Here is a 25376-nt window from a genome sequence, read left to right as displayed (position 1 = left end):
ACCAAAGCTGAACAAATGGTTGCTTCAGCATCTGTTTATATGTGTGTAACTTTAGATATATATTCCTCTGCATGCAAAGACAGGCTCAGGCAGATTGAGCGGACGAGACCAATAGCGGGTCCAACAGTCAAGAAGGCATCTTCTTCACAAGTTGTAGGAGGAAGTGAGGGGCAGATAGAGTCTAGGAGAAGGAAAACTCTGATCCTAAACCTCTGCTGCCTAGCTGAATATCTTCAGGAGAAGAAAAGGCTAAGGCGTAAACCTAAATAATGCGTACAGAAATGCATCTACCAAGTAATGCGTGCATAGAAATGAATCTGTTAGTAAAAATAACAAAGATGCATTGCATAGTAGGGTAAACTGCTTACAGAAATGCATATATTAGGCAAATTTGTCTCTTAGGAGAAATTTGCAATAAAATACTGACATGTCTTCATGAGTGCAGTATTTTAGTGCAAATTTCTGTTTTTTAATAGTTGCAAACTGATGTCAGAATGTGGAGAAGTAAAGGCAGGGAAAAGGAGAAAGTGAGATGGAAGGATCCACCTGTTCCTCACAGAAGGTAGATCTCCAGGTAGTTTGCAGTAGATAATAATAATAAAAGTAATAATGATTTATTATTTATACCCTGCTCATCTGGCTGGGCTTCCCCAGCCACTCTGGACGGCTTCCAACAAAATATTAAAATACAGTAATGCATCAAAAATTAAAAGCTTCCCTAAAGAGGTCTGCCTTCAGATGTCTTCTAAAAGTCTAGTAGTTGTTGTTCTCTTTGACATCTGGTGGGAGGGTGTTCTACAGGGCGGGTGCCACTACCAAGAAGGCCCTCTGCCTGGTTCCCTGTAACTTGGCTTCCCGCAGTGAGGGAACCGCCAGAAGGCCCTCGGCACTGGACCTCAGTGTCCGGGTAGAATGATGGGGGTGGAGACGCTCCTTCAGATATACTGGACCGAGGGCGTTTAGGGCATGGGTTTATCCAGCTGTTTAACAATAGCAACAACAAGCCAACTACCCCACCTAAATTAGGCTACTTGAAATGAAGGAAGCTTACCAAGAACAGACTTTCTTGTAAAAGGACAGAGAACTCTTTTTCAGTTCTGCAAACAGATTACTCGGCTCAACAGGCACTCAGAGGTACCCTGTTCTTTAATTCCATGCATTTTGCACCCAGTTGCAGAGGCATCACTAATGAATGGCATTCAGGGGTGCTGACTTGAGCCTCAGGTTATGGGTGCCCAATGGTGCCCGTGATGTAACGTAATGTCATGACATCATGTTGCGTCGGTGGCCCAGCGGTGCTTCTGAGGCCTCATAGGGTCTACCCAGACACTGAGGTCCAGTGCCGACGGCCTTCTGGTGGTTCCCTCACTGCGAGAAGCCAAGTTACAGGGAACCAGGCAGAGGGCCTTCTCGGTAGTGGCACCCGCCCTGTGGAACGCCCTCGCATCAGATGTCAAAGAGAACAACAACTACCAGACTTTTGGAAGACACCTGAAGGCAGCCCTGTTTAGGGAAGCTTTTAATGTTTGATGCATTACTGTATTTTAATATTTTGTTGGAAGCCGCCCAGAGTGGCTGGGGAAGCCCAGGCAGATGGGCAGGGGTATAAATAATAAATTATTATTATTATTATTATTATTATTATTATTATTATTATTAAGTCTGAGGCCTCATGAGACCTCTTGTGCAACTTCCTGTTTCTACCGGAAATCACATTTGGAGGCCTGGCAGGGCCTCTGATATCATCTGGGAGGTCAGAGCCCCGACCCAACTTCCAGTAGAAATTCGGAAGTTGCATCGGAACCCCGCATTGTGAGTGCTAAGCCGGTTCTTGTTTTGCCACCTCAGTGCCATTGGGTAGGAATCCTGGTCTGGATTCCTGAAGATGTCCTGGCCTCCGTTAGCTCGCAGGCGTGACTTCCACCATATGTGTGCCTGCTGAGTCACGGCACTGCTTGGCAGGTTGGCACACTCCTTCCCAGGGCTTGGCAGCTTGTGAGTGGGCAGAGCTTTTTGGTACAGCTCGGCTCGGTTCTCCGCTGTTCCAGGGAAAGGCGAGAGGAGTCATCTGTCAGGATGGGGGTGGAGGACAAGAGATGGAGCACGAGGCCATCCCAGATGGCTTCAACTCAGAGTGACCGGATGCAGCAAGGACCAGGCCTCTTCCTCCCCAAGGGGGTTTGGAGACATCTGGCTACTTTCGCTTCCACCTTTGAGATGTCAAGATTTTCCCTGAGGCCTGTTTTTTATTGTTGTTGTTGTTGGTTTTCCTTTAATACAGTCATACCTCATGTTACGTTTGCTTCAGGTTGCGTGTTTTCATGTTGCGTCCCGCGGTGACCCGGAAGTGCCGGAAAGGGTTACTTCCGGGTTTTGCCGCATGCGCAGATGAGCAAAATGACGTAACGTGCATGCGCAGGAGCGGCAAATCGCGACCCGCGCATTCGCAGACGCAGGTTGCATTCTTTTCAGGTTGCGAATGGGCCTCCGGAACAGATCCCGTTTGCAACCAGAGGTACCACTGTACTCACAAGTATATCTTTACATCTTGCAATTATACATATTCTTATTTTCAAAGTAGGTTCATGATTATTATTATCATAGATCGGCAAACATTGCCGTACACAAAGAAGAAGAAAGGGGGAAAAGGACAAAAAAAGAAAAAAAAAGATGGCTTTTGAGTAGTTTCTGTGGATAACAAAAGGAAAATTGATATATAAGAAAACATTATAAAGAAAAAGACGGTGAATATAGGCAGTAAGTTTATTGGTACAAAATGGAAGAGATGGGAAGTCACTTATTTATGAACAATATTAGCAGTTTAAAATTACATCTCCCTCTCCCCCTTTCCTTGGCCACCACTTCAGATGGTTTTAAAAGAGGATCAGACAAATTCACAGAGAATTAGGCAGCAACAACAATAACAATAACAATAACAATAACAACAACAATAATTTTATTATTTATATCCCACCCATCTAGCTGGGTTTCCCCAGCCACTAAGGCTACTAAGGAACTCAAAGGATCTACGTTGGGTCCCAGTACGTTTCCAAGCACAATTCAAAGTGTTGGTGCTGACCTAATTTGAAGCCCTAAAAAGCTTTGACCCTGCATACCTGAAGGAGCATCTCTACCCCCATCATTCAGCCTGGACGCTGAGATCCAGGCACATTCAGCCTGGACACTTCTGGTGGTTCTTTCATTTGCAAGAAGCAAAGTTACAGGGAACCAGGCAGAGGGCCTTCTTGGCAGTGGCGCCCACCCAGATGTCAAGGAAATAAACAACTATCTGACTTTCAGAAGACATCTGAAGGCAGCCCTGTATAGGGAAGTTTTTAATGTTTGACGTTTTAGTTTGTTGGGAGCTGTCCAGAGTGGGTAGGGTAATCCAGTTAGATGAATGGCATATAAATTATTATTTTTGCCACAGTGGCTATAGTCTGCCTCCACAGTTTGAGGCAGTACGCCTCTGAATGACAGTTGCTGGGAATCCCCCCGCAGGGAGCGTGGCAGGCTCCCCATAGGCCACCATGAGAACAGATTGTTGGACTAGAAGAAGAAGAAGAGTTTGGATTTGATATCCCGCCTTTCACTCCCCTTCAGGAGTCTCAAAGCGGCTAACATTCTCCTTTCCCTTCCTCCCCCACAACAAACACTCTGTGAGGTGAGTGGGGCTGAGAGACTTCAAAGAAGTGTGACTGGCCCAAGGTCACCCAGCAGCTGCATGTGGAGGAGCGGAGACGCGAACCCGGTTCACCAGATTACAAGTCCACCGCTCTTAACCACTACACCACACTGGCTCTCAAGATGGGCCTTGGCCTGATCCATCACTCTCTTCTTATGATCATGTGTTTAGATAGCCAGAGCTGAACTGTCAGCCCATCTGTTTTTATATTTTTTGCCATTGGCTCTGCAAGCTCCTTGCCCAATTCTCTCTGTTCATAGTACAGTCGTACCTCGGAAGTTGAACAGAATCCGTTCCGGAAGTCCATTCGACTTCCAAAACGTTCGCAATCGGAAGCCGCGACAGACGTTTGGGTTCCAAAGAACGTTCGCAAAGCAGAACAGTCACTTCCAGGTTTGCGGCGTTCGGGAACCAAAATGTTAATCTCACTAGGCGTTTGACTTCCGAAGTATGACTGTACACCATCATGGGGAATTTTGAAGGATAAAATGCAGAAGGGAGGGGCTGGTCTGTGACGGGTAAGATTTTTTCTTTCATTTATACAAGATTTGTATCCAAAACCTCTTAAGCAGGGCACGTGACATTTTAAACATCCATTAAAATGTATTTTAAACATCCATTAAAAGGTACCGATAAAATTGAAAGTTGCGCAAGATTTGAAATGTGAAACCAGGAGTTTTAAATAAAATAGACACAATAAAACGGCGTGTTAACATTATACAGTGGTACCTCGGGTTACAGACACTTCAGGTTACAGACACTTCAGGTTACAGACCCTGCTAACCCAGAAATAGTATCTCGGGTTAAGAACTTTGCTTCAGGATGAGAACAGAAATCGTGCACTGGGAGCGGGAGGCCCATTAGCTAAAGTGGTACCTCGTGTTAAGAACCATTTCAGGTTAAGAACGGACCTCCAGAACGAATGAAGTTCTTAACCCGAGGTACCACTGTATTTCTGGGTAGCCTTGCTTAAACAAATAAGTTTTTTTAGCAGGTGCTGAAAACAACACAACAAAGGAAGCTGCCTAGTGTTAATTTGCAGGGAGTGTGCCAGAGAGGGAATGGGTGGGCGCAGCTTCTGAACCTTTGAGTCTATAATCCTAACCAGTCTGTTTCTGCAAGATTCTCGGGCTTTGGGGTACTTCCTTGGCAAGGGAAGGTCTGTCATTATGGAGCAAGCCGCCTTTTCGCAGCGAGTGTGAAAATCCACCCATATCATGACTACGCAGAGCACATAAAAGCCGCAAGTAGTGATGTCCAATTGCTTGGTCTGGTCTGGGTTCCTTCTTTGCCAGACACTTACTTCCCTGCTATGTCTAGGGGGCTGAGCTATGCAATAAATGTTAAGAACTATGTAATTGCCTTTCTGGATTACCACCAGATCCATCTCACTCAGCATTCCGTTTCCAATAGCAACCAGCCTCTGGGAAGCTTCCAAGCAAGGCGCAAAGGAGGTTGCCACCTTCGAGTTGCTAGTTCTGCCCAGCGCCTGGTCCTCGGAGGTAGATTACCTCTGAATACAGAGGCTCCATTTGTCCATCGGGAGCAATAGCCATTAGTGTACCTATGCTCCGTGAATTGAACTGGTGCTATGTGGTTTAAGAGCTGCTTGTGTGAGCAGTCAATACCCCGCAATGGGGTGAGCTCCTGTTGCTCTGTCCCAGCTCCTACCAACCTAGTAGTTCGAAAGCACACCAGTGCAAGTAGATACAGTGGTACCTCAGGTTACAAACACCTCAGGTTACAAACACTTCAGGTTGCAGACTCCGCTAACCCGGAAGTAGTACCTCGGGTTAAGAATTTTACCTCAGGATGAGAACAGAAATTGCGCGGCAGCGGAAGGACCCATTAGCTAAAGTGGTACCTCAGGTTAAGAACGGTTTCAGGTTAAGAACGGACCTCCGGAACTAATTAAGTTCGTAACCAGATGTACCACTGTAAATAGGTACCACTGCGGGTGGGAAGGTAAACGGCGTTCCCATGCGCTCTGGTTTCCATCACAGTGTTGCGTTGCGCCAGAAGCAGTTTAGTCCTGCTGGCCTCATGACCCAGAAAGCTGTCTGTGGACAAACGCCAGCTCCCTTGGCCTGAAAGCGAGATGAGCGCTGCAACCCCATAGTCGCCTTGACTGGACTTAACCACCCAGGGGTCCCTGACCTTTTTACCTTTACAGTGGTACCTCGGGTTACATACGCTTCAGGTTATATACGCTTCAGGTTACAGACTCCACTAACCCTGAAATAGTGCCTCGGGTTAAGAACTTTGTTTCAGGATGAGAACAGAAATCGTGCTCCGGCGGCGCGGTGGCAGCAGGAAGCCCCATTAGCTAAAGTGGTACTTCAGGTTAAGAATAGTTTCAGGTTAAGAACAGACCTCCGGGATGAATTAAATACTTATCCCGAGGTACCACTGTACAAGGAAGGACTGGACTCAGGAAAGCAGATCACATTATGTGGCAACAGAGCAGGGGTGAGTGTTTTAGCCAGGCTGGAATGTGTCCCTGAACTCTGAGAATGCTTCTTTCTCTCCTGGATGAAGGATTGTGTGTTTGTTTGTGTGTGAAGAAAATCAGCCTAGGATACAAAAGCAAAATTCACATGGCATACCGGCTCCTGGGAGGCTGCCCAGAGGGGAATATGGCCCTCGGGCTCCTCCCACCCTGACACAGAACAAGGTAACAAGACACAGACATGCCCCGTTCACGGAAGTGTTGGTACTGCATCATTTCTCTTTTCATCTATTGCACATCTTCATACGAGCAGGCTGCGTATATATGAGCTGACAAACATAAACTTCAAGTGAGAGTGGAGAATGCGCAGCTCAGCCCTAAACATAGCCATGAGCCATGGTGATTTCCCACGATGCCCTGCACAATGCACGAGGGCATTGTGGGAAATATATATGTATATACCAATTCCTTTTTATTGGTTTTACAAATACAAAGTACAAATAAACACAAACTAGTAAAAACATATCTGTATAAAGAGATTCTCTGAATCTCAAGCCTTCCCCCCCATCCCTTCCTTGGAGTCTTATTTTAAGCACCTGCAACTACATATTCATCCATATTCCAATTCTTACATCAAACCATATTATCCATAGTATTTTTTCCACTACAAGTGAGTCAAAATCCTGCTCTTGTTTCCATCTGCTTACAGTGGTCTCCTAGGTAACTTGTAATTTCCCCCCATTCTTTTATAAAGTTTTTCTCCTCTTGGTTTCTGAGTTTCCCAGTCAGCTTTGCTATCTCAGCGTAGTCCATCAGCTTGGTTTGCCATTCCTCTCTGGTAGGTACCTTGCCTTCTTCCCAACTCGCGCTATTAGCATCCGGACGGCTGTTGTTCCACACATAAAAAGTCTTTTCTGATCCTTTGGGATGTTGGTTCCTAATAGAAAAGCTTCTGGTTTCTTCACAAAAGTTGGCATAACAGAAAATGGCTGCCATGAGGGCATGGAATAACGCAAGATGGCACCTCTGAAAGAGCAGAAAAGAGACCTGCATCCACACAGGGCCAGATTTAGGTTTGATGAGGCCCTAAGCTACTGAAGGTAGTGGGGCCTTTATATGTCCAGCTGTCCTTGGTCAACAACAAATGGTCGCTGTTTTTTTGTGTTGAATATATGCTATATGGCAATGTATGGACCTAATAGGTATCTAAAGCCATTTGCACATAACAAAATATGTATTTTTTCAAAGTAATTGTTGAACTGAAATACAATTAAGAAGAAGTACAGTATATTAATAGTGAAATTGGTTTTGGAACAGACTTCTGGAATGGATTAAGTTTGAGAACCAAGGTACCACCGTGCAGTATATAGAAATGAGCAACCCAGTGATATTTTAGGGAGCAAGCTAGCAGGTGGGGCCCATTACTTACATCATAGGAGCCTACAAAACACTGTTGCTGTGTGTAGGTTTGATTTGATTTGTTTTTTATCTTACATTTTGGAAATGTACATCCAATTTTGTTTCCCTTTAAATTTTTTGGGGGCTCCCAAGAGAGTGGGGCCCTAAGCTATAGCTTGTTTAGCTTATATGTAAATCTGGCACTGCATGTGCCCCTCCTCATACATTAGCCATACATGTTGTGTTTGGAACAGATGAGAGGGTGGGCAGCAAATCCTGGCATCCGGTGAAAGGTTGGGCATGTTTAAGAGGATGTGTTGAGTGTAGGAGAGGCCAAGTCAGTGCTAACACGAACTGAACAGCAAGAGCCAACAATCTCTCATGCGTTGTGGATTTTTGAGGAGATATTTACTGAAACCTGTTGTGGGCACAGCAGGATGTATTGGTGGGTGCCATATTTTTAATCACTTGAGCAGAGAAGGTGGTGTTGAATCAGGAATCTCCTCAGACTGTGTAAAGAGATGGCTCACATAAGTGAGCCCAGGTATGTATTATTAGAGAATGAAATGATGAAATAAAGGTGACTATTACCCATTCTGACAAGAGAGGGATTTCCTTCCAGACCACATATGTATAGGCAAGAGTGCCCTTGACATGGGAGTGGAGAGGAGAATGACAGTCTAGAAGGATGAAAAAGGAAAATCCATAGTTTCCTAAGGAAAAATAGGATTTTTCTTCTTATTATTAATATTTCATTAGAAGAATTTCATTTATGAAAAGGTAGAGTGAGAAAAAAAGAAAGGAAAGAGTGAGAGTGGGGAAAAAAAAGAAAAATACTGTTGTGCAAGAATATACAGATGTGCATATTCTTATTAGTCAAATACACACGTAATTGTCAATAAACTAATATATTCTGTGTAACTTCATTCCAGATATCATTGTATTTATCCAAGCTGTCCGTTCACATGCTGCCAAAGTTGTCATATTGTCAAACCATCAATTAAGGGGAACCGTATCTTTATTCTTCCAATTCATCAGTGTTGGTCCCTTGGCCACTATTAGGGTGTGTAGAATCCATTTTCGCTCTCCTGTTGTCAATTTCCATACAATGGGTACAGTTCAAAAACAGGAAATCTAGGGGGGGGGGATTCCATGAATGCGCCTAAACCACTTGCGCTCCCTCTCCCAGCTGCGTTTTAATCTTCTGACAGGTCTATTTTGAGTAATAATTTTCTGAGCCCAACGGATCTGCTGAGGGTTTTACTAAACCCTGAGAGGAAGAGGGGGGCGGGACTAATCAGGACCCATATTTATTCCAAACTTCCATTCTCTTCCCACACATGAGCTCAGAAAGCGTGTGTTTTCCTCCTATTTTATTTTCCGTGTTTCTTTTCATCCATAGATGGGACTGAGCGTGGTGGGGACCCCCCACTCCCTGTCCTTGACTAGGCATCGCAGGTGGTGCCTGCGATGGGGCAGGCCGAATGGCTACCCTGGCAGCTTAATTGATGCCGCCGTGGGTTTTGGGAGTGGGGTGTTTTCGTGCTTTCTGTCTCTGGCTGTGACAGCCTTTGCGGCTTTGATTACAGGATAGAGCGAGCCTGAGAGGATTGGAGGCGGAAGAGGATGGAAGTTGCAGAAGGGCGGGGATGAATCTCCTAAGTGGGGAAGCGTATGTACAGGGATGGCAGCTAAATTGGGATCTGCGGAGGGCTCAAAGCGTGTGTTTGGCGGGGTGGAGACGTGAGCTTTCCGAAGTCAAGGGGAAAGAGCGAGAAAGCTAAAGGGAAAGAATTCGTCCTTTGATCTATGAAAGGAAGGCAGGAAAGGGTGAACAAATGTAGGAGAGGTTTTGGGCCGGCCCTGCCATTAGGCAGAGTGAAGCTGCTGCCTCAGGTGGTGCATTCTTGGGGGTTGGGGAGTGGCAATAAGGCGTTGGAGGAAAGAGCTATGACACCAGTCAGTAGAAAAAAGACAGTCACGGAACTGAAAACTACACAAAACAAATGAAATACCGTGAAAATCCCTGAAACAAGAAGTAATCGACTAAAAATTATCTTATAGAATTAAACTAAATAACAAAAATCACAAAGTTTAAGGAAAAAATTAGAAAAACCTAGAAATGAACAAAGCCTTAACAGGATGCCGGCTACAAACCTTGTTTCACTGATTTTCACGGTATTTCATTTGCTTTGTGTATGTTGTGCCAGTCGGCTTGCCCTTCATCTCCTAAACTAGTGGAGGGTGCTGTCTTGTCACCTGTGTCAAAGTAACGTTCAAGTCAATTAAGGTTGCCCTATGAATCAACTCAGGTTCTGTATGTGGATCAGGGAGACCTTGGTCTTTTGCTTTGCCTTAGACGACGAAATGCCTTGGAATGGCCCCAAGAGAGAACATTTAAGGAAGAAAGGGGAATGAGGACTATTCAAGTAACAGCAAAAGATTGAGGTCCTGGTTCCCACTCCCATCCCTCCACATGCTCATTTAACTCCTTCTTGCAATGCCTGGAGATGTCAGAAGGTTTGCTTGTTTGTTCGGCCAGTTGGGTACAGTGGTACCTCGGGTTAAGTACTTAATTCGTTCCAGAGGTCCGTTCTTAACCTGAAACTATTCTTAACCTGAAGCACCACTTTAGCTAATGGGCCCTCCTGCTGCCACCGTGCCTCCGGAGCACGATTTCTGTTCTCATCCTGAAGCAAAGTTCTTAACCCGAGGTCCTATTTCTGGGTTAGCAGAGTCTGTAACCTGAAGCGTATGTAACCCGAGGTACCACTGTACATTTGAAATTTCGAGGCAGTTCCGTGGGCACCATTCACAAAATGGCTGACGTAGGGGGTGCGGCATAACGTAAAATGGCTGCCACATTTAAAAGAGCAGAAAAAGAGACAGGAAGACAAAATGTTGTTGTTGTTATTTATTAAGTCTGTATACTGCCCTATACCCGCAGGTCTCAGGGCTTTTCACAGGATACAATTACAATCTAAAAACACAAAATACATAATCAAAATAGAAACAACCCAATAGCGCTCCCTCCCACACACACACTTTAAAAGGGCATTGGACGGTACTGTTGCAGCTCTCAATAGAAAACAGGCACCCACATGCTCTTTGCGTCTCTCTGTTCAGAACAGAAGGTCAAGTGGACATGTTGAGCAAGGCATGTTAAATATAGGAGATGCCGACCGGAAAGAGCAAGCAGTCTCATGCATGGTGGGTGAAGTGTGAAGTGTAGGTGGGTTCCCTCGAGTCAAGACACAGTGATAACATCAAGAACTTCTATTGAACTAACAGAACTGAACAACAGGGGCAAAGCAACAGCTTATATACATTTCTGGGCCACTCCCAACGTGATTGGCTGTCTAAACTTCCAAGCTGCGAATCATGACTCAGAGTTTAAGGGCCAATGGCAGAGGCCCAAATCCTGAAAGGTTCTGTGATTGGATATCATGTATCGAATCAGAACACAGGGGCTCAGAATCCTTAGTCCAGACTCAAGCTCAGGCAAACACAGACCCCACTGAATACATAACAGGGGATTTCCGAGAGGATATTTTCGGAGAACTTTCATGAGCTGCAGTAGAGGTACTGAAAGGCACATTGGTGCCGGCAGGCACTGTTTGGCAACCTGTGGCTTACACAGAATGGTCTAAATACTGTACCAGGTGGGGTAATCATTCACTCTGTGTTTCTAAATTGTGCAGTGAAACAGCAAACCTGGGCCATGGAAACTAGTCTCAGTTGTAATCATCCAGAGGGTGACCTCCCTGCATCCGTGCTCAGATGTCAACTGTTTGCAATGTTGGCAACTCACATCAAGGCGAGCTCAGAGCTGCTGGGGAAGTGATGCCATCAGTTAATTTCGTGTTGTAATTACAGATGGATGTGAGGGGGCAAAACAAGAGAAGAGATCTCACTTATTCATGATTACATTGCGCTTTCTGATAACTAAGGTTTTGCCTGTTCAGAGGGCAAAGGAGCCCTGCAACAAACAAACAAAAACAAACAAACAAACAAACAAACAAACAAACTCATGAGTGAAACCATGGGTGCCTGCGGGGGGCCTTCTACAACGAGAGAAATGAGGCAAAATTGTGTACAGTCATACCTCGAGTTGAATGCGCTTCGGGTTGAGTGCGTTCGAGTTGCGCTCCACGGCAACCCGGAAGTAACGGAGTGTGTTACTTCCGGGTTTTGCGGCTTGCGCATGCGCGGACGCTGAAAATGAAGTCACACGCATGCGCGGCGGTAGCGAAACGTGACCCATGCACGCGCAGACGTGCCGTCACGTCTTGCGTTCCGTTTGGGATGTGAACGGGGCTCCGGAATGGATCCTGTTTGCATCCCAAGGTACCACTGTAAATGCTAATTCTGCTCACTCATTCGGCAAGAAACTAGCCTGCCCCAGCCTTTCAATGTTTTAAACCAATGAATGAAGTAATTTAGGGAAGTGGATCTAGCCAATAAAACAAAGAGAAGGCAACTAGAATGATACTCCTGTCATCTGGAGAAGAAACTTCTTGGGTCATATTTACGCCTTTAATTTTGGTCCTTGGTTAGAGAAACGATTGCTGCGCCATATAAAACAATTCAGATGTCCAAAGTTTTAGTAAGGTTGTGTGTCCACCTAAAAACAAATGTAGCAGCAAAGAGAGGAGTTCACCATTTGTCTACCTCAGCTCAAATTCTAACACTTTGAATTGTGCTTGGAAACATACTGGGAACCGACGTAGGTCTTTCAGGACCGGTGTTTTATGGTCCCAGCGGCCGCACTCAGTCACCAGTCTGGCAGCTGCATTCTGGATTAGTTGTAGTTTCTGAGTCACCTTCCAAGGTAGCCCCACGTAGAGTGCATTGCAGCAGTCAAAGCATTGCAAATTGAATTCGCCTTTCGTTCACACAACTAGTCACTTTACCGAATCAATGTACCACCTCAAACCGAATTAACACCACTTATCCTGTATTGCTCAAATTATGGACAAGTTACAAATTTTATTTAAGCATATACCAGCACTTTTGGTATGGCAGACCCAGAAGTCAGCTTGCAATAAAAGCAAATATCAATTCTAGAACAATGGGAGTGGGGAGTTTGAAAGGTTAAATACTGAACAGATTCATTACAAATTCATCCCAGGGATAAGGACTGTTTCGTGTGAATATGAGAGGACATATAAATGTGGATTCTGACTTAGGAGGTAAGAAGTAAGAGCCAGTTTGGCCATATGAGATGGCAGAACAAGGAATAAAGCCCTGTTCATTTGTTGAGGGCCACTGAAAGGCCACAACAATGAGGCCTTGCTCACTGAGAATGATATCCGAGTGACCCATCTACTCTGGGAAAGACTTGGCGTAGGATTTTGAACGCAGACCTTGCTGTCACTAAGGTCTCCCTACAAATCCCATCCAAAGTACACCAAAATCACCTCCCTTCTCCATTGTTCAGGGTCTCGAATTTTCCTTCCTGTGATCTCTTCCTGAATTCCTAAGTTGTGTTTTCCATGCTGTACATGGAGAAAGAGACTTCCCTGTCGCAGCACAGAACTTGACAAAGGGAAGTGCTTTTCTTAACACACAATGCGCGTGCGTGTGTGTGTGTGTACATAAGAAGAGAGAATTGAATATAAGAAGAGTGTTGCTGGATCAGGCCAGTGCCCCATCTAGTCCAGGGACACGGCTGGCGCTGTGGTCTAAACCACTGAACCTCTTGAGCTTGCTGATCGGAAGGTCGGCGGTTCAAATCCCGGTGACAGAGTGAGCTTCCGTTGCTCTGACCCAGCTCCTCCCAACCTAGCAGTTTGAAAGCACGCCAGTGCAAGTAGATAAATAGGTACCACTGCGGCGGGAAGGTAAACAGCATTTCCGTGCGCTCTGGCTTCCGTTACGGTGTTTCATTGTGCCATTGTGTTCATATCTTTTCTCTCTCTGTCCAGGTTTTTAGCACCTATTCCAACGAGGAATATGACCGGCGGAACGAAGATGTCGATCCCATGGCTGCCTCGGCAGAGTATGAACTCGAGAAGCGGGTGGAGAGGCTAGACCTCTTTCCCGTGGAACTAGATAAAGGTAATGGAGAAATCTGGTACAGATGTGAGGTAAAAATAGTTTTTCTGGAGTGGAGAAGGTGGGAGCCTATTTTTGGATTCAGCCAGCTGGGGAATGTGTTGGAAAATAAGGTGTTTCTTTAAATTCACACACACATCAACCAGGAAGGTCTTTGTCAGAGATTTTAAAGCTGAGGGATGGCCTGGCCACTGAATTGCAACGCATCCAATAGTTCATTTCTTTCCATTTGGGCCTGGATAGCAACAACAGTTTCCTAGCCCCACTGCAAGTGCTAATGTTCAGATGATTTTGTTGTCACCCTCCGCTGCCACTGTGAAGTGTCACGGCCGTGTTCATTCCACATACATTTAAGCTCTGATTTACTCAGGGATGCTGAGATTACTGTGTTATCACCAGCTACTGCTGCCGAGAAGGGTAATTTTGCATACATTTACATTCTAATTAAATTGTCCCAGACGGTATTTTGCATTCCGTTGTCATTGACACCAGCCTTTACACTCCCTCCCCTTCTTTATTTATTTATTTGTTTGTTTAAGGATTTACAAACTGTCTCCCCAAAAAAGTGATTTCGAAGCAGTGCGTGCGACGGAAATATTTAAAAAGCAACAAAATAGGTAGCAAAAATGTGCATAACCATCTGAAAAGCAGATCTTAAAAATCCAGGTGTCGTGTGGTATACAATGTAAAATGGCTGAGTCACTCTTCAGGGAAAGCCATTGTTTAAAAAGAGAGAGAAATTCTTTGATAGCTGCCTAAGTGTAAAAATGAAAGGAGATCAAGAGCTAATTCCATAGAGCTGGAGCCGCAAAACTAAAATCCTAGTATCTAGTTGATGTCAAGCATATCTAAGCGTATGGGACTCTAAACCGTGTCCCATCGGAGGAACACAATTGGCTCCAAGTTGTATAGGGCTTTGAATGCTAAAAGAAAAACCTTGAACTGAGCCTGGTGGCATAATGGGCAGCCTAGTGGCAGCTTGTGGACTACAGTGGTACCTTGGTTCTCAAACTTAATCCTTTCTGGAAGTCCGTTCCAAAACCAAAGCGTCCCAAAACCAAGACGCGCTTTCTCATAGAAAGCAATGCAGAAGGGATTAATCCGTTCCAGACTTTTAAAAACAACCCCTAGAACAGCAATATAACATGAATTTTACTATCTAACGAGACCATGGATCCATAAAATGAAAGCAATAAGCAATGTACCACAGTCACACAGTCAATCAATCAGTAGCTGAACTGGGTTCCACACAAAACAAAGAGAGAGAGAGCAACAAAAACTCAAAATAAATAGCGAAAACAGACAGATCTCAGCATAACACTCAAAACGGAAATGTGGCACTCAAAACGGAAGCGTAAGACTCAAAACGGAGCACATTCAGCTTCCGAAAAAAGTTCACAAACCGGAACACTTACTTCCGGGTTTGCAGTGTTTGGGTTCCAAGTTGTTTGAGAACCAAGGTGTTTGAGAACCAAGGTACCACTGTAATGGAGTTGTGAAATTATCTGTTCTTGAGGTAACTAACACCTTGACCATATTGGCCAAACTGTTCCTCTGCAGGAATGATCACAGCTGTGTTAGCAGCAAAGCTTTACCACTTGTATGGGGGTGTGTGTGTGCATGTATGTATGTGCTTGTGTTTGTACATAAAACCTGACAAATGAGGATCACACTCCATGCATCTGACAAAGTGAGCTGAAGTCTAGGGCTGGGTGAGATCTGGTTTTCAACTTTGTGACATATCACCAGCTAAACATCGCAACATACCTGTATATCACAATGCCTGAGATCAGGATGGAGCTGTGTAGAGGCATCCACTGGCTTCACGGTTTTTTCGGCATCATGATTTTAGCATGGCACACACACATATCATGACTCGCAATATATTACCAGGTCTAAAATTATGAAACTGATATCACGAGACGGACTTCAAACCGGTTCCAAGTGATATATCGATATATCACCCAGCCCTACGAAACCTTACGCCAGGGGTCGTTTTTTGAGGCCAGTCCAGTCCACTCCCCGGCAGACCTCTCAGTGGGCCGGAACATGCGCTCAAGCTATTTCTGGCGCTCTTCCAGGTCGGAAGTGCACCGGAAATAGCGTACACGCATGTGTACGGGCGCTCCTCTGGTTAAGGAGCGCCCATGCACACACAATATTTCCAGTGCTCTTCCGACCTGGAAGTCGGTCCCCGCGGCGAGAGAAAAAATGGCGCCGTGGGGGGGAAAGCACGGAATTCCCACGCCGATCCACGGAACGGCCGTGGTCCAGTTCCAGGAAGCTCATGGGCCCAAACCGGCCCATGGGCCTTAGGTTGCTAACTTCTGTGTTACACCATGATAAAATTGGTTAATCTTTGAGGTGCCTCTTTGCTGTTTTCGCTGCAGCAGGCTCACATGAGTATGTTGTTGTTGTTGTTGTTTAGTCGTTTAGTCGTGTCCGACTCTTCGTGACCCCATGGACCAGAGCACACCAGGCACCTCTGTCCTCCACTACCTCCCGCAGTTTGGTCAAACTCATGCTGGTAACCTCGAGAACACTATCCAACCATCTCGTCCTCTGTCGCCCCCTTCTCCTTGTGCCCTCCATCTTTCCCAGCATCAGTGTCTTTTCCAGGGAGTCTTCTCTTCTCATGAGGTGGCCAAAGTATTGGAGCCTCAGCTTCACAATCTGTCCTTCCAGTGAGCACTCAGGGCTGATTTCCTTCAGAATGGATCCGTTTGATCTTCTTGCAGTCCATGGGACTCTCAAGAGTCTCCTCCAGCACCATAATTCAAAAGCATCAATTCTTTGGCGATCAGCCTTCTTTATGGTCCAGCTCTCACTTCCATACATCACTACTGGGAAAACCATGGCTTTAACTATACGGACCTTTGTTGGCAAGGTGACGTCTCTACTTCTCAAGATGCTGCACATGAATATACTCCTCTGGAAATTGTAGGAATTGAATATCTATTAGGCCTCAAGCAAATAGCAGCTGCATCCCCATGAGTAAAGACAAACTGCATTAGTTATTTGGGTAGTTATTCAAGAAGGTGTTCTCATACCCCTGGGATGCTCCCTTAAGTCCCACCCCCCCACTCAGGAGGATCATATTTAGAGCCTGGCTACCTGTTATACCCACCTTGCCCTATCCTTCTGGGTTTTTTTTCTTACCTTAACAGCTAATTTTTCATAGAAACTGGGATGTGGTCGAAGCAAGGGAAGTAAGCAACTCGGGAAATCAACCACAAATAAGGAAAAGGCCTTTAATGCAATGTTTCCTAAATCCTACCACAAAGAACGTTAATCCTTAGGACCTGAAGCTCTGATACATCAACCGTCCCTAACTTGCATGTCCTGGTTTTCTTGGTGTGGTGCAGTGGTTAAGAGCGGTAGACTCATAATCTGGTGAACCAGGTTTGCTTCCCCGCTCCTCCACATGTAGCTGCTGGGTGACCTTGGGCTAGTCACATTTCTTTGAAGTCTCTCAGCCTCACTCACCTCACAGAGTGTTTGTTGTGGGGGAGGAAGGGAAAGGAGAATGTTAGCCACTTTGAGACTCCTTCGGGTAGTGATAAAGCAGGATATCAAATCCAAACTCCTCCTCCTCCTCTTCTTCTTCTTCATCTTCTTCTTTTCTTCTAATTTGATGGGCGATGCTTGGATCTTCTTGCCTGTGGTCCAGTCCATGTTCAGGGTGCACCGCAGTGCGAGCAGAGAAATTTCCACCCGTTTCCCCTGCTATTAGTTTACATCTACAGTGTGAAAAGCACTGTGATTGTCTGACTTAGTAGTTCAAAGGAGTTTTTATTGACTTATCCTTGTGCTTATCTGTTGTATTTGTTGCAATATGCTGCCCAGGGCTGTAACTTGCCCTGTGACCTAATTCTGGTAACTCCTCTGGAACCTGGTGTTCTTAAGAAAATCACCCTTTGCTTTCCCTCGTTCAGATTCCGAGGGGCTCGGAATCAGCATCATCGGGATGGGAGCCGGTGCTGATATGGGCCTAGAAAAACTTGGCATCTTTGTCAAGACGGTGACAGAAGGAGGAGCAGCTCACCGAGATGGCAGGTCAGTCTCTGGTTGGCATTGAACCCGCTGCAAACGCCCTAACTTTGACTCACAGAAGGGGGTTCTGGGAGCAGGGGGAAGGAAAACCCTGCTAGCTGTGATGTGACATGTTTCTCCTGCTCTTATCAAGCATTCCATGCCTCTGACTCAGCGCTTCCCAAACTTGGGTCTCCAGCTGTTGCTGGACTACAACTCCCATCATCCCTAGCTAGCAGGACCAGTGGGATGGGAATGGTAGTCAGGGCCGGATTTAGGTTTGATGAGACCCTAAGCTACTGAAGGTAATGGTGCCCTTTATATGTCCAGCTGTCCTTTGTCAACAACAGATTGTCACTGTTTTTTGTGTTGAACACACCGTATTTTTCGCTCCATAAGATGCACCTGACCATAAGACGCACCTAGTTTTTAGAAGAGGAAAACAAGAAAAATAATATTCTGAACGAAACAGTGGATGTATGATTTTTGTGGGTCATGCTGTGGCCACAGACATGATATGTGATTTGACAGTGAGTTTGGGGTAGCCCAATGCAAAAATCCCGAGGATCCATGTGGATCCGTACTTTGCAACCACGTTTTTGTGCCATTGCGGCCCCACAAAACAGTGGATGGGTGCAGGCTTTAGCCATGGACATGCTATGTGATCTGATGGTGAATTTGGGGTGACCCAATACAAAAATCCTGAGGATCCATGGGCTTTTACCTCCCCACTCACTCCCAGGCAGCCTCCTTTATCGCTAGCATCCCTTATCTCCCTCCCAATCGCTTGCCAATCAGCTGCTCAGCGGCTTTGTTTCAACACCCCCTTCCCTCTTTAAAAAAAATAAATAAAGCACAATCTGCTTTTAGCCCCTGGGCAATTCATCTCCAGGGACCACGCATTCGCTCCATAAGACACACAGACATTTCCCCTTACTTTTTAGGAGGAAAAAAGTGTGTCTTATGGAGCGAAAAATACGGTATGCTATATGGTAATTTATGGACCTAATAGGTATCTAAAGCCATTTGCACATAACAGAATATGTATTTTATCAAAGTAATTGTTGAACTGAAATACAATTAAGAAGTATATTAATAGTGAAATACATTTTTTTTCTTCCTTTCGGTTTTTTTGGGGCCCGCAAGAAAGTGGGGCCCTAAGCTATAGCTTGTTTCACTTATATGTAAAACCAGCACTGATTGTAGTCCCAAAACAGCTGGAGACCCAAGTTTGGGAAAACCAGCTCTGGGTGAAGGGATACTTGCAAGCAATCATACATACCCCGCCTTTTTGGGACTCAAGGCGGCTGACAGATAAGAACAACTAAAAACAGAGAAAACAAAGACATTGGGAAAGAAATGGAGAACGCAGGTGGATGATGAGTGCTTATCTGATTTGGGAAGTGAAACATGGGAGGAGAGGGAGCATTCAGATTATACTCGATGTTCAAACATGTTACGCTCACCGTATGAGAGCGAACAATTCTGCTGAAAATTATGAAGTACTTTCCCCCTTCCTCTTCATCAGGCAGAGAAAGCTGGAGGGGATAAACGTCACACATACACAGAGTGAAGAAGGAGCTTCTTTCTGTCTTTCTGCATCCGTTCTTTATCCCTCTGCTCAGAAAATTCCTAACTTTCCTTAGGAACTGGGAACGGACGCAGCAGGGACAACAATCTGCAAAGGAGAGATAAAGAACGGAGAGGAAAGGCCTCCAGAGGCCACACACACATTGTACACATGAAACACCTTTAAAGCACATTGTCGTCGTCCCCCAAGAATCCTGGGAACTGTAGTTTGGCCCTTCGCCGAGCTACAATTCCCAGCTCTCCCATTCCTAGGATTCTTTGGGGAAAGCAACATGCTTTAAATGTACAGTGATACCTTGGGTTACAGACGCTTCAGGTTACAAACTCCGCTAACCCAGAAATAGTACCTCTGGTTAAGAACTTTGCTTCAGGGTGAGAGCAGAAATTGCGTGGCGGCAGCGGGAGGCCGCATTAGCTAAAGTGGTGCTTCAGGTTAAGAACAGTTTCAGGTTAAGAATGGACCTCTGGAACAAATTAAGTTCTTAACCCAAGGTACCACTGTACGGTGTTTTGATGGGACATGAGTCTCTTCCTTCACCATCTTGTGTGCATGTGTATATATATGCCTGTGGTTTTTCTGTTCCCTCCAACTTTCTTGGCTTGTTCATGGGAGAGCAAACAGAATTCTCAGCAGGCAAAAAACTTTCGCATGGCGGGGATGCTCTCATGCAGCGAGTGTCAGTTTGTGGCCAGGCTCTCAGAGTCTTTCAGCGTGATCCTAAGCACCAAGTTGAAGGGCAGTTTACTGAGTTACTGACTTGATTCCCTTATAAATGTGTTGAGGGCTGCATGTTTGTTTCCATAAGAAATAAATAAAGAGATGGAATGTTTTTGTGGACGGCAGGGTTATTTAACCAATTGCTTTCCCGGTTTCATAACAGACCCGAACATATCATAAAACAATGATATGGCGAAGCAACAATTCTCGTACTCTTCTGCAATGAAGAGCCAACCTTTTCCCCCTGAGCAAATTTTTAAGATGGCAGAAAGCATGCTCTGTTGCAGCAGCACCTTATCCATTGTTGACAGTTTTCTGGAAGGTGTGATGTGCATCAGAGCCGAGGAAGGAGGGTGCGAGGAATGGGCAATCCATAACCCTTCACCTGCCGATTGCTTTTCTCTTAAACTGCACCCCCTGCCTCCATTTTTAATTTCCCCCTTCCAAAAGTGCTTTGGAAAGAAGAATGGATTTGGGTGGCTTTGTTATACGTGATCACAATGTAGCAGAGATTCTTGATCTCAATACTGTATGTCACAACTAGGGGAACACTTAGTGAAATAACAGTTGGATCATGTCCTGTGATTTATAATTTTTTTTACCCAGTGAAAATTAAAAAGGCATGTTTCTGATTAATCGGTAGCATCTCCTGAGCAGTGTAACCTGCTTCGGTTTAGCTTTGAACCCTGAAAACATTTTCGTATTAGAGGAAGTCAAACTGTACACACCTTAACTGTGCTATTTTTAATTGCTGGGATTACACCTGCCATTGCAGGATTCACTCTCTGCCCAAAATAGTTTGAGGTGAAATCACCGCTGGAAGATCTGTAGTATGAAGAGAGCAATTAAAACCTTGAAGACTGTGGCCTTGCACAAGGAATAAAGAACCCCACGGGTTGACAGCAATGAGACAATGCGTTATGGCCTTTGTGATGCGTTTTGTGTTTGAGTAATCACAAGGTGTGGGATTTGATATTATAGAAAGGTAGTTACATGTATATTTATTTATTTTCATTTTATTCATTCATTTCATAAAATTTATGTACTGCTTGATTGTAAAGAAGCTCAAAGGGGTTAACAATAAAATCAAGAAAAAAATCACGGCCGTACTTTTAAAAAATACAAAAGTTAAAATATTAAAACAGATTAAAATCACCTCAGCGGTGAAATAAACAAGGAGCGTTGTAAATTATTGCTGCCTTTCTGGATCAGCCCAGAACTTCCAAAGGGAGCCTGTGAGATGCTCCAAGTCTCCGTCAAGCAATGTCATCCAATTTCCACTGTTTATACCCATCAGCTGTTAATCAGAGGCATAACACCATTACTGAATGCAAGGGGTCTGTTTTCCTGTCATATCTGTTGATTCCGCCATTGGAATGTGTCTAGTCATTAGTCATTGCGCACCTTGTAGCAGAGAGGTCCGCAGGCTTAGCTGTGTGAAGAACTTCTTCCTGTTCTGAACTCGGGACCCGCTGCCAAGGGATGGGATTGGGTGACCCTGGTTTTAGAACTGTGCAAGAATCACTTTGGAAACTTCCTTCATGCCTTTCACCCTCCCCTCCCCTGCCCTCCCTCAACTTGGCTTGTTTTCATAAATAAGCTAAAAATAAAAATACCCTGAGGGATCGCAAGAAGGAGGAATTGTGGTGAAGGGGCAAAGGGCAATCAGAGGTACAAAAGAGGCAGAGATGAGCAGGGCTTTCCATCAGTGGCACACTGCATTTCTGTGCAAGGCCCAGAGGAAGGACTTCTCTCCTCTGACAGCCTGATAGGGACAGGGCCATAGCTGTCAACTGTCCCTTATTTGGTGGGAAACTCCCTTATCCCAGCCCCGTGTCCCGCTGCTGTCCCGGATTGATGATGTCCCTTAAATTTCCTGGGTTTCATGCTCACCCGGCTCGGGAGGGAAGCAGCGGCTCGGGGTCCTCCACCGCGCAAGAGAGAACGCGCACGAGCTGCCGCGTCTCCGTCTCTCCCTTTTCCCCCTCAGGGGTGCATCGTGAGGAGACGGGTGGCGGCGGGTGGGCGGGCAGCCCCTCTCTTGCGAGACTTTCACCACACTGCCAGGGGAAGCTGGAGGCGGCTGAGGGAGGAGGAAGAGGAGGGGATGGGGAGGGACGCAGAAGGGCGGCGCTTCAGCGGCCACCGCGGCACCACAACCACCTCATGCCGGGCTCACGGGTGAGAGTCTCTCTGCGTCCCTCCCTCTCTCTCGGGCGGGGAAGGGCCGATGGAACTCCTCGTGCCAGGACGACGGCAGCCCCGATGTGCACAAGCTAAGCAAAATCCCTTATTTTGGCTGCCGATCCCTTATTTTCAAGGCTGCTGGTCCCTTATTTTCAAATCTGTAAGTTGACAGCTATGGACAGGACACTTCATCTATTCTCCACCAGCCTCCTCACTTGCCTGCATGTGATTTCTTGTCACCTGCGGCTATTGGCTTAAACGCAAGGCTGAATAAGCAGAATTCAAAACAAAGCAGACCCTGTCAGGTCCCAGTACAATCGGAAAGCAGATGGAGCTCTCTGGCATGTCTTTCTGCGGTGCTCCAGTATATGATAAATAAATGATTCCCTCCTCCTGCAAAACATTTCAATCGTTTACTCTCAGATTCTTTTAAGTGGTGGTCAGGCCTTTCCATTGGCGAATCGATCCTCTGGCTCTCTCTCAATTCTGTCCTGCAGAGAGAGTGCTGTTGCACCCGTGGCCTGGCTTGCAGGCTTCCCCACGGACATCTGGTTGGCCACTCTGAGAACAGGATGCTGGACTTTGGTCTGGCCCAGCGGGGCTCTTCTTCTTGTGTCCTTGGCCCAGCAGGTGCAATTCGCGTGGGGAACTCGAACTCACAGCCGATCCGGCAGGATTGAAATACCATCCCCACCGGCAGCGATTTCAAACCTGCTTCCTGCAGGGATTCGCTGCACAATCAAGTTTGCAACGGAGAACTTGGTTGCACAGTCAATCCTGACATCACGTATGACACATCTAAATCTCAGGGTAATGAGTTTGAGCAAAAGATTCCCGCATTGAAAGGGGTTGGACTAGATGACTGTTGTGGTTCCAGCTCTGCAGTGCTATGTTTACAGTGGTACCTCGGGTTACAAACGCTTCAGGTTACAGACTCCGCTAACCCAGAAATAGTACCTCGGGTTAAGAACTTTGCTTCAGGATGAGAACAGAAATCGTGCAGCGGCAGCAGGAGGCCCCATTAGCTAAAGTGGTACCTCAGGTTAAGAACGGTTTCAGGTTAAGAACGGACCTCCGGAACGAATTTAGTTCATAATCAGCGGTACCGCTGTATATGGGTCAGGCAGGCATGGTTTGGGGAAAACAGCTTCGCAGGCCAAATTTGGGCTGGACGTTCTCCAATCCTGCTATATGCTGTTAACCTAATTGGAATGGGCTTTTAGGGGCTAAGGTCAAAATGCTTCAGGGCTGGCATGCTTTTCATTGATTGCTCGCTCCAAGTTTTTAAGGCGTATTTTAATGTGCCGTTCCCCATCATGAGGTTTTGTGAAGGGGCAGAAGCTGAAGTAAATATATACGACACAGAATGTTACAATAGATCCTTAACCAGCCCTTACCCATCCCAGGCCACCAATTTAAATCAAGAAGCAACCACTGTCTCTTTGCTGGAACTGAACGCCTTAATGCTCCCTGTGTGTTTTCTCACAGAATTGAAATGGGGGAGAGAGAAATGAAGGGGTGGCGGTGGGGGAGAGGAGAAGCAACTCTGGTGCGAAATGCCAGCAGGGCTGCTGCTCGCTGTCATAGCAACCAACATGGCTGCCTGCCCAGTTCCAGGGGCACCAGTGAAATATAAACAGGGGGTATTCATGGGTGAACGCTTGGTAAGATTACAGAAACCGCTCACCAAGTTGCATCTGGCAAAGGATCTTTCGCATGCTCAAGATGTTCTGGTTTTTGCTTTTTTTACCTCTGGTCAAACAATGTGTGGACACCACCTGCTCTCTTTTAAAACTGACCTGCCTGGGTTTTCTTTTCTACCTACTCATCTGCTTTTTCTTCTTCTTCTCCTCTGTTTAATCTTGGGAAAAAGTAGTGTTTCTCTTTTCCCGTGGAAATTACTTGTTGAGGCCTATGGAGGCTCATCCAGACCACCCCCTCTAACAAGACTGGCCCGGTGGTGGCAATTCTGCCTTCGCATTGTGAACTGTAGTGGCATGAATGCAAAGAGCGATAGAAATGTCCTTCTCAGTGCCTTAAAATTACATAGAGAGAGAGCTGTGTATGGGGATTGGGGGTATGTGTGTGTTATAGTGAAAAAAAGCGTTGGTTTTGAACAGAGGGGAGCAAATATTACCTTGGGCAAGTCATGTCGCCATGTTGCATTCTAACTTACTGGCAACAAAGTAAGAGAGCATGAAGCCCTTCATATACGGGAAAGTGTTAAAGAACTGATTGATAAAAAATAACCACAGTATTGCAGATTGATTTTTTAAAAAATTCTCCACAAATTTTCTCCACATTTCCTCCACAAATGAGAACGTGGCCAACTTCCATAATGCTCGCTGGGTTTTTAAAATACAGTGGTACCTCAGTTTTTGAAGGACTCCGTTGATGAACGTTTCTCCGAAAACCTGGAAGTAAATGCTTCTGTTTTCGAATGCGCCCCAGGAGTCGAATGGCTTCCTCTGCGTGTTTTTCAATTTTCTCAATGGAATTTGCAGACAGCCAACTATGAGCCTCGGTTTTCGAACGTTTCGGAACTCAGAACGGTCTTCCAGAACGGATTACGTTTGAGAACCGAGGTTCCGCTATATATGCAAGTTTGGCACAGATGTGCTTTCCAATAGCTAAAGAATGCAGAAGGCCTTTCCTTTGGCTTTGTGCACATATATATTACAACTGAATGGTCAGTCCCCTTCTAACTTTCTCCATCCTTTTTCTCCCTCAGGATCCAGGTAAACGACCTTATCGTCGAGGTGGATGGCACCAGTCTGGTGGGTGTGACCCAAAGCTTTGCTGCCTCCGTGCTGAGGAATACCAAGGGTAGAGTCCGGTAGGGGAACGGTGTGCACCCCAGTTTTGTGATGGGACCAGAATTTGTTTTGCTTGTCTGTCTGGGGAGGAAAAAAAACAGATATAGAGAAGAGCGGAAGTATTGCCTCAGAGAGAGCTCTCTGATGCATTGTGGGAAAATGTTCTCGGAGCAGTCATTTTGTTTGCCGTGAAATGGTTGTGGGTGTAAGATGGCAGCTGAAAGGTTTTCCTAGCAGCCCTGGTACTGCTTCTTCTGCTTATTTATGTAGAGTTGGGCAGATATAGAACTGTATTGCCTTGGTGAGTTCATTATATCAAGGGGCTACTTTCTTAATGGTCCTCTGAAGATATTTCTTGCTCCCAATTGAAGTTGATAGAATGCTCTGTGTGTGAAGCAACACCAACAGAAATGCATAGGAATGGATTTCAAGAACCAAATAAAG

General features: G+C 45.7%; 1 protein-coding gene across 2 annotated transcripts in view; it reads left to right on the top strand.

The window, feature by feature from the left end:
* The window catches only part of PPP1R9B (protein phosphatase 1 regulatory subunit 9B), a 77000-nt gene that overhangs the window by 24262 nt on the left and 27362 nt on the right, over positions 1-25376 (top strand). For both annotated transcript variants that reach the window (XM_077917368.1, XM_077917367.1), the window contains exons 3-5: positions 13460-13592; positions 17525-17645; positions 24848-24952. In XM_077917368.1, the coding sequence (XP_077773494.1) occupies positions 13460-13592; positions 17525-17645; positions 24848-24952 (359 nt within the window). The remainder of the gene's footprint in view (positions 1-13459; positions 13593-17524; positions 17646-24847; positions 24953-25376) is intronic.

The sequence above is a fragment of the Podarcis muralis genome, chromosome 13 (assembly GCF_964188315.1).
Source record: "Podarcis muralis chromosome 13, rPodMur119.hap1.1, whole genome shotgun sequence".
Lineage (NCBI taxonomy): Eukaryota > Metazoa > Chordata > Lepidosauria > Squamata > Lacertidae > Podarcis > Podarcis muralis.
Note: the sequence above shows the minus strand (reverse complement) of the source record. Positions and strands in the feature narration are given on the sequence as shown.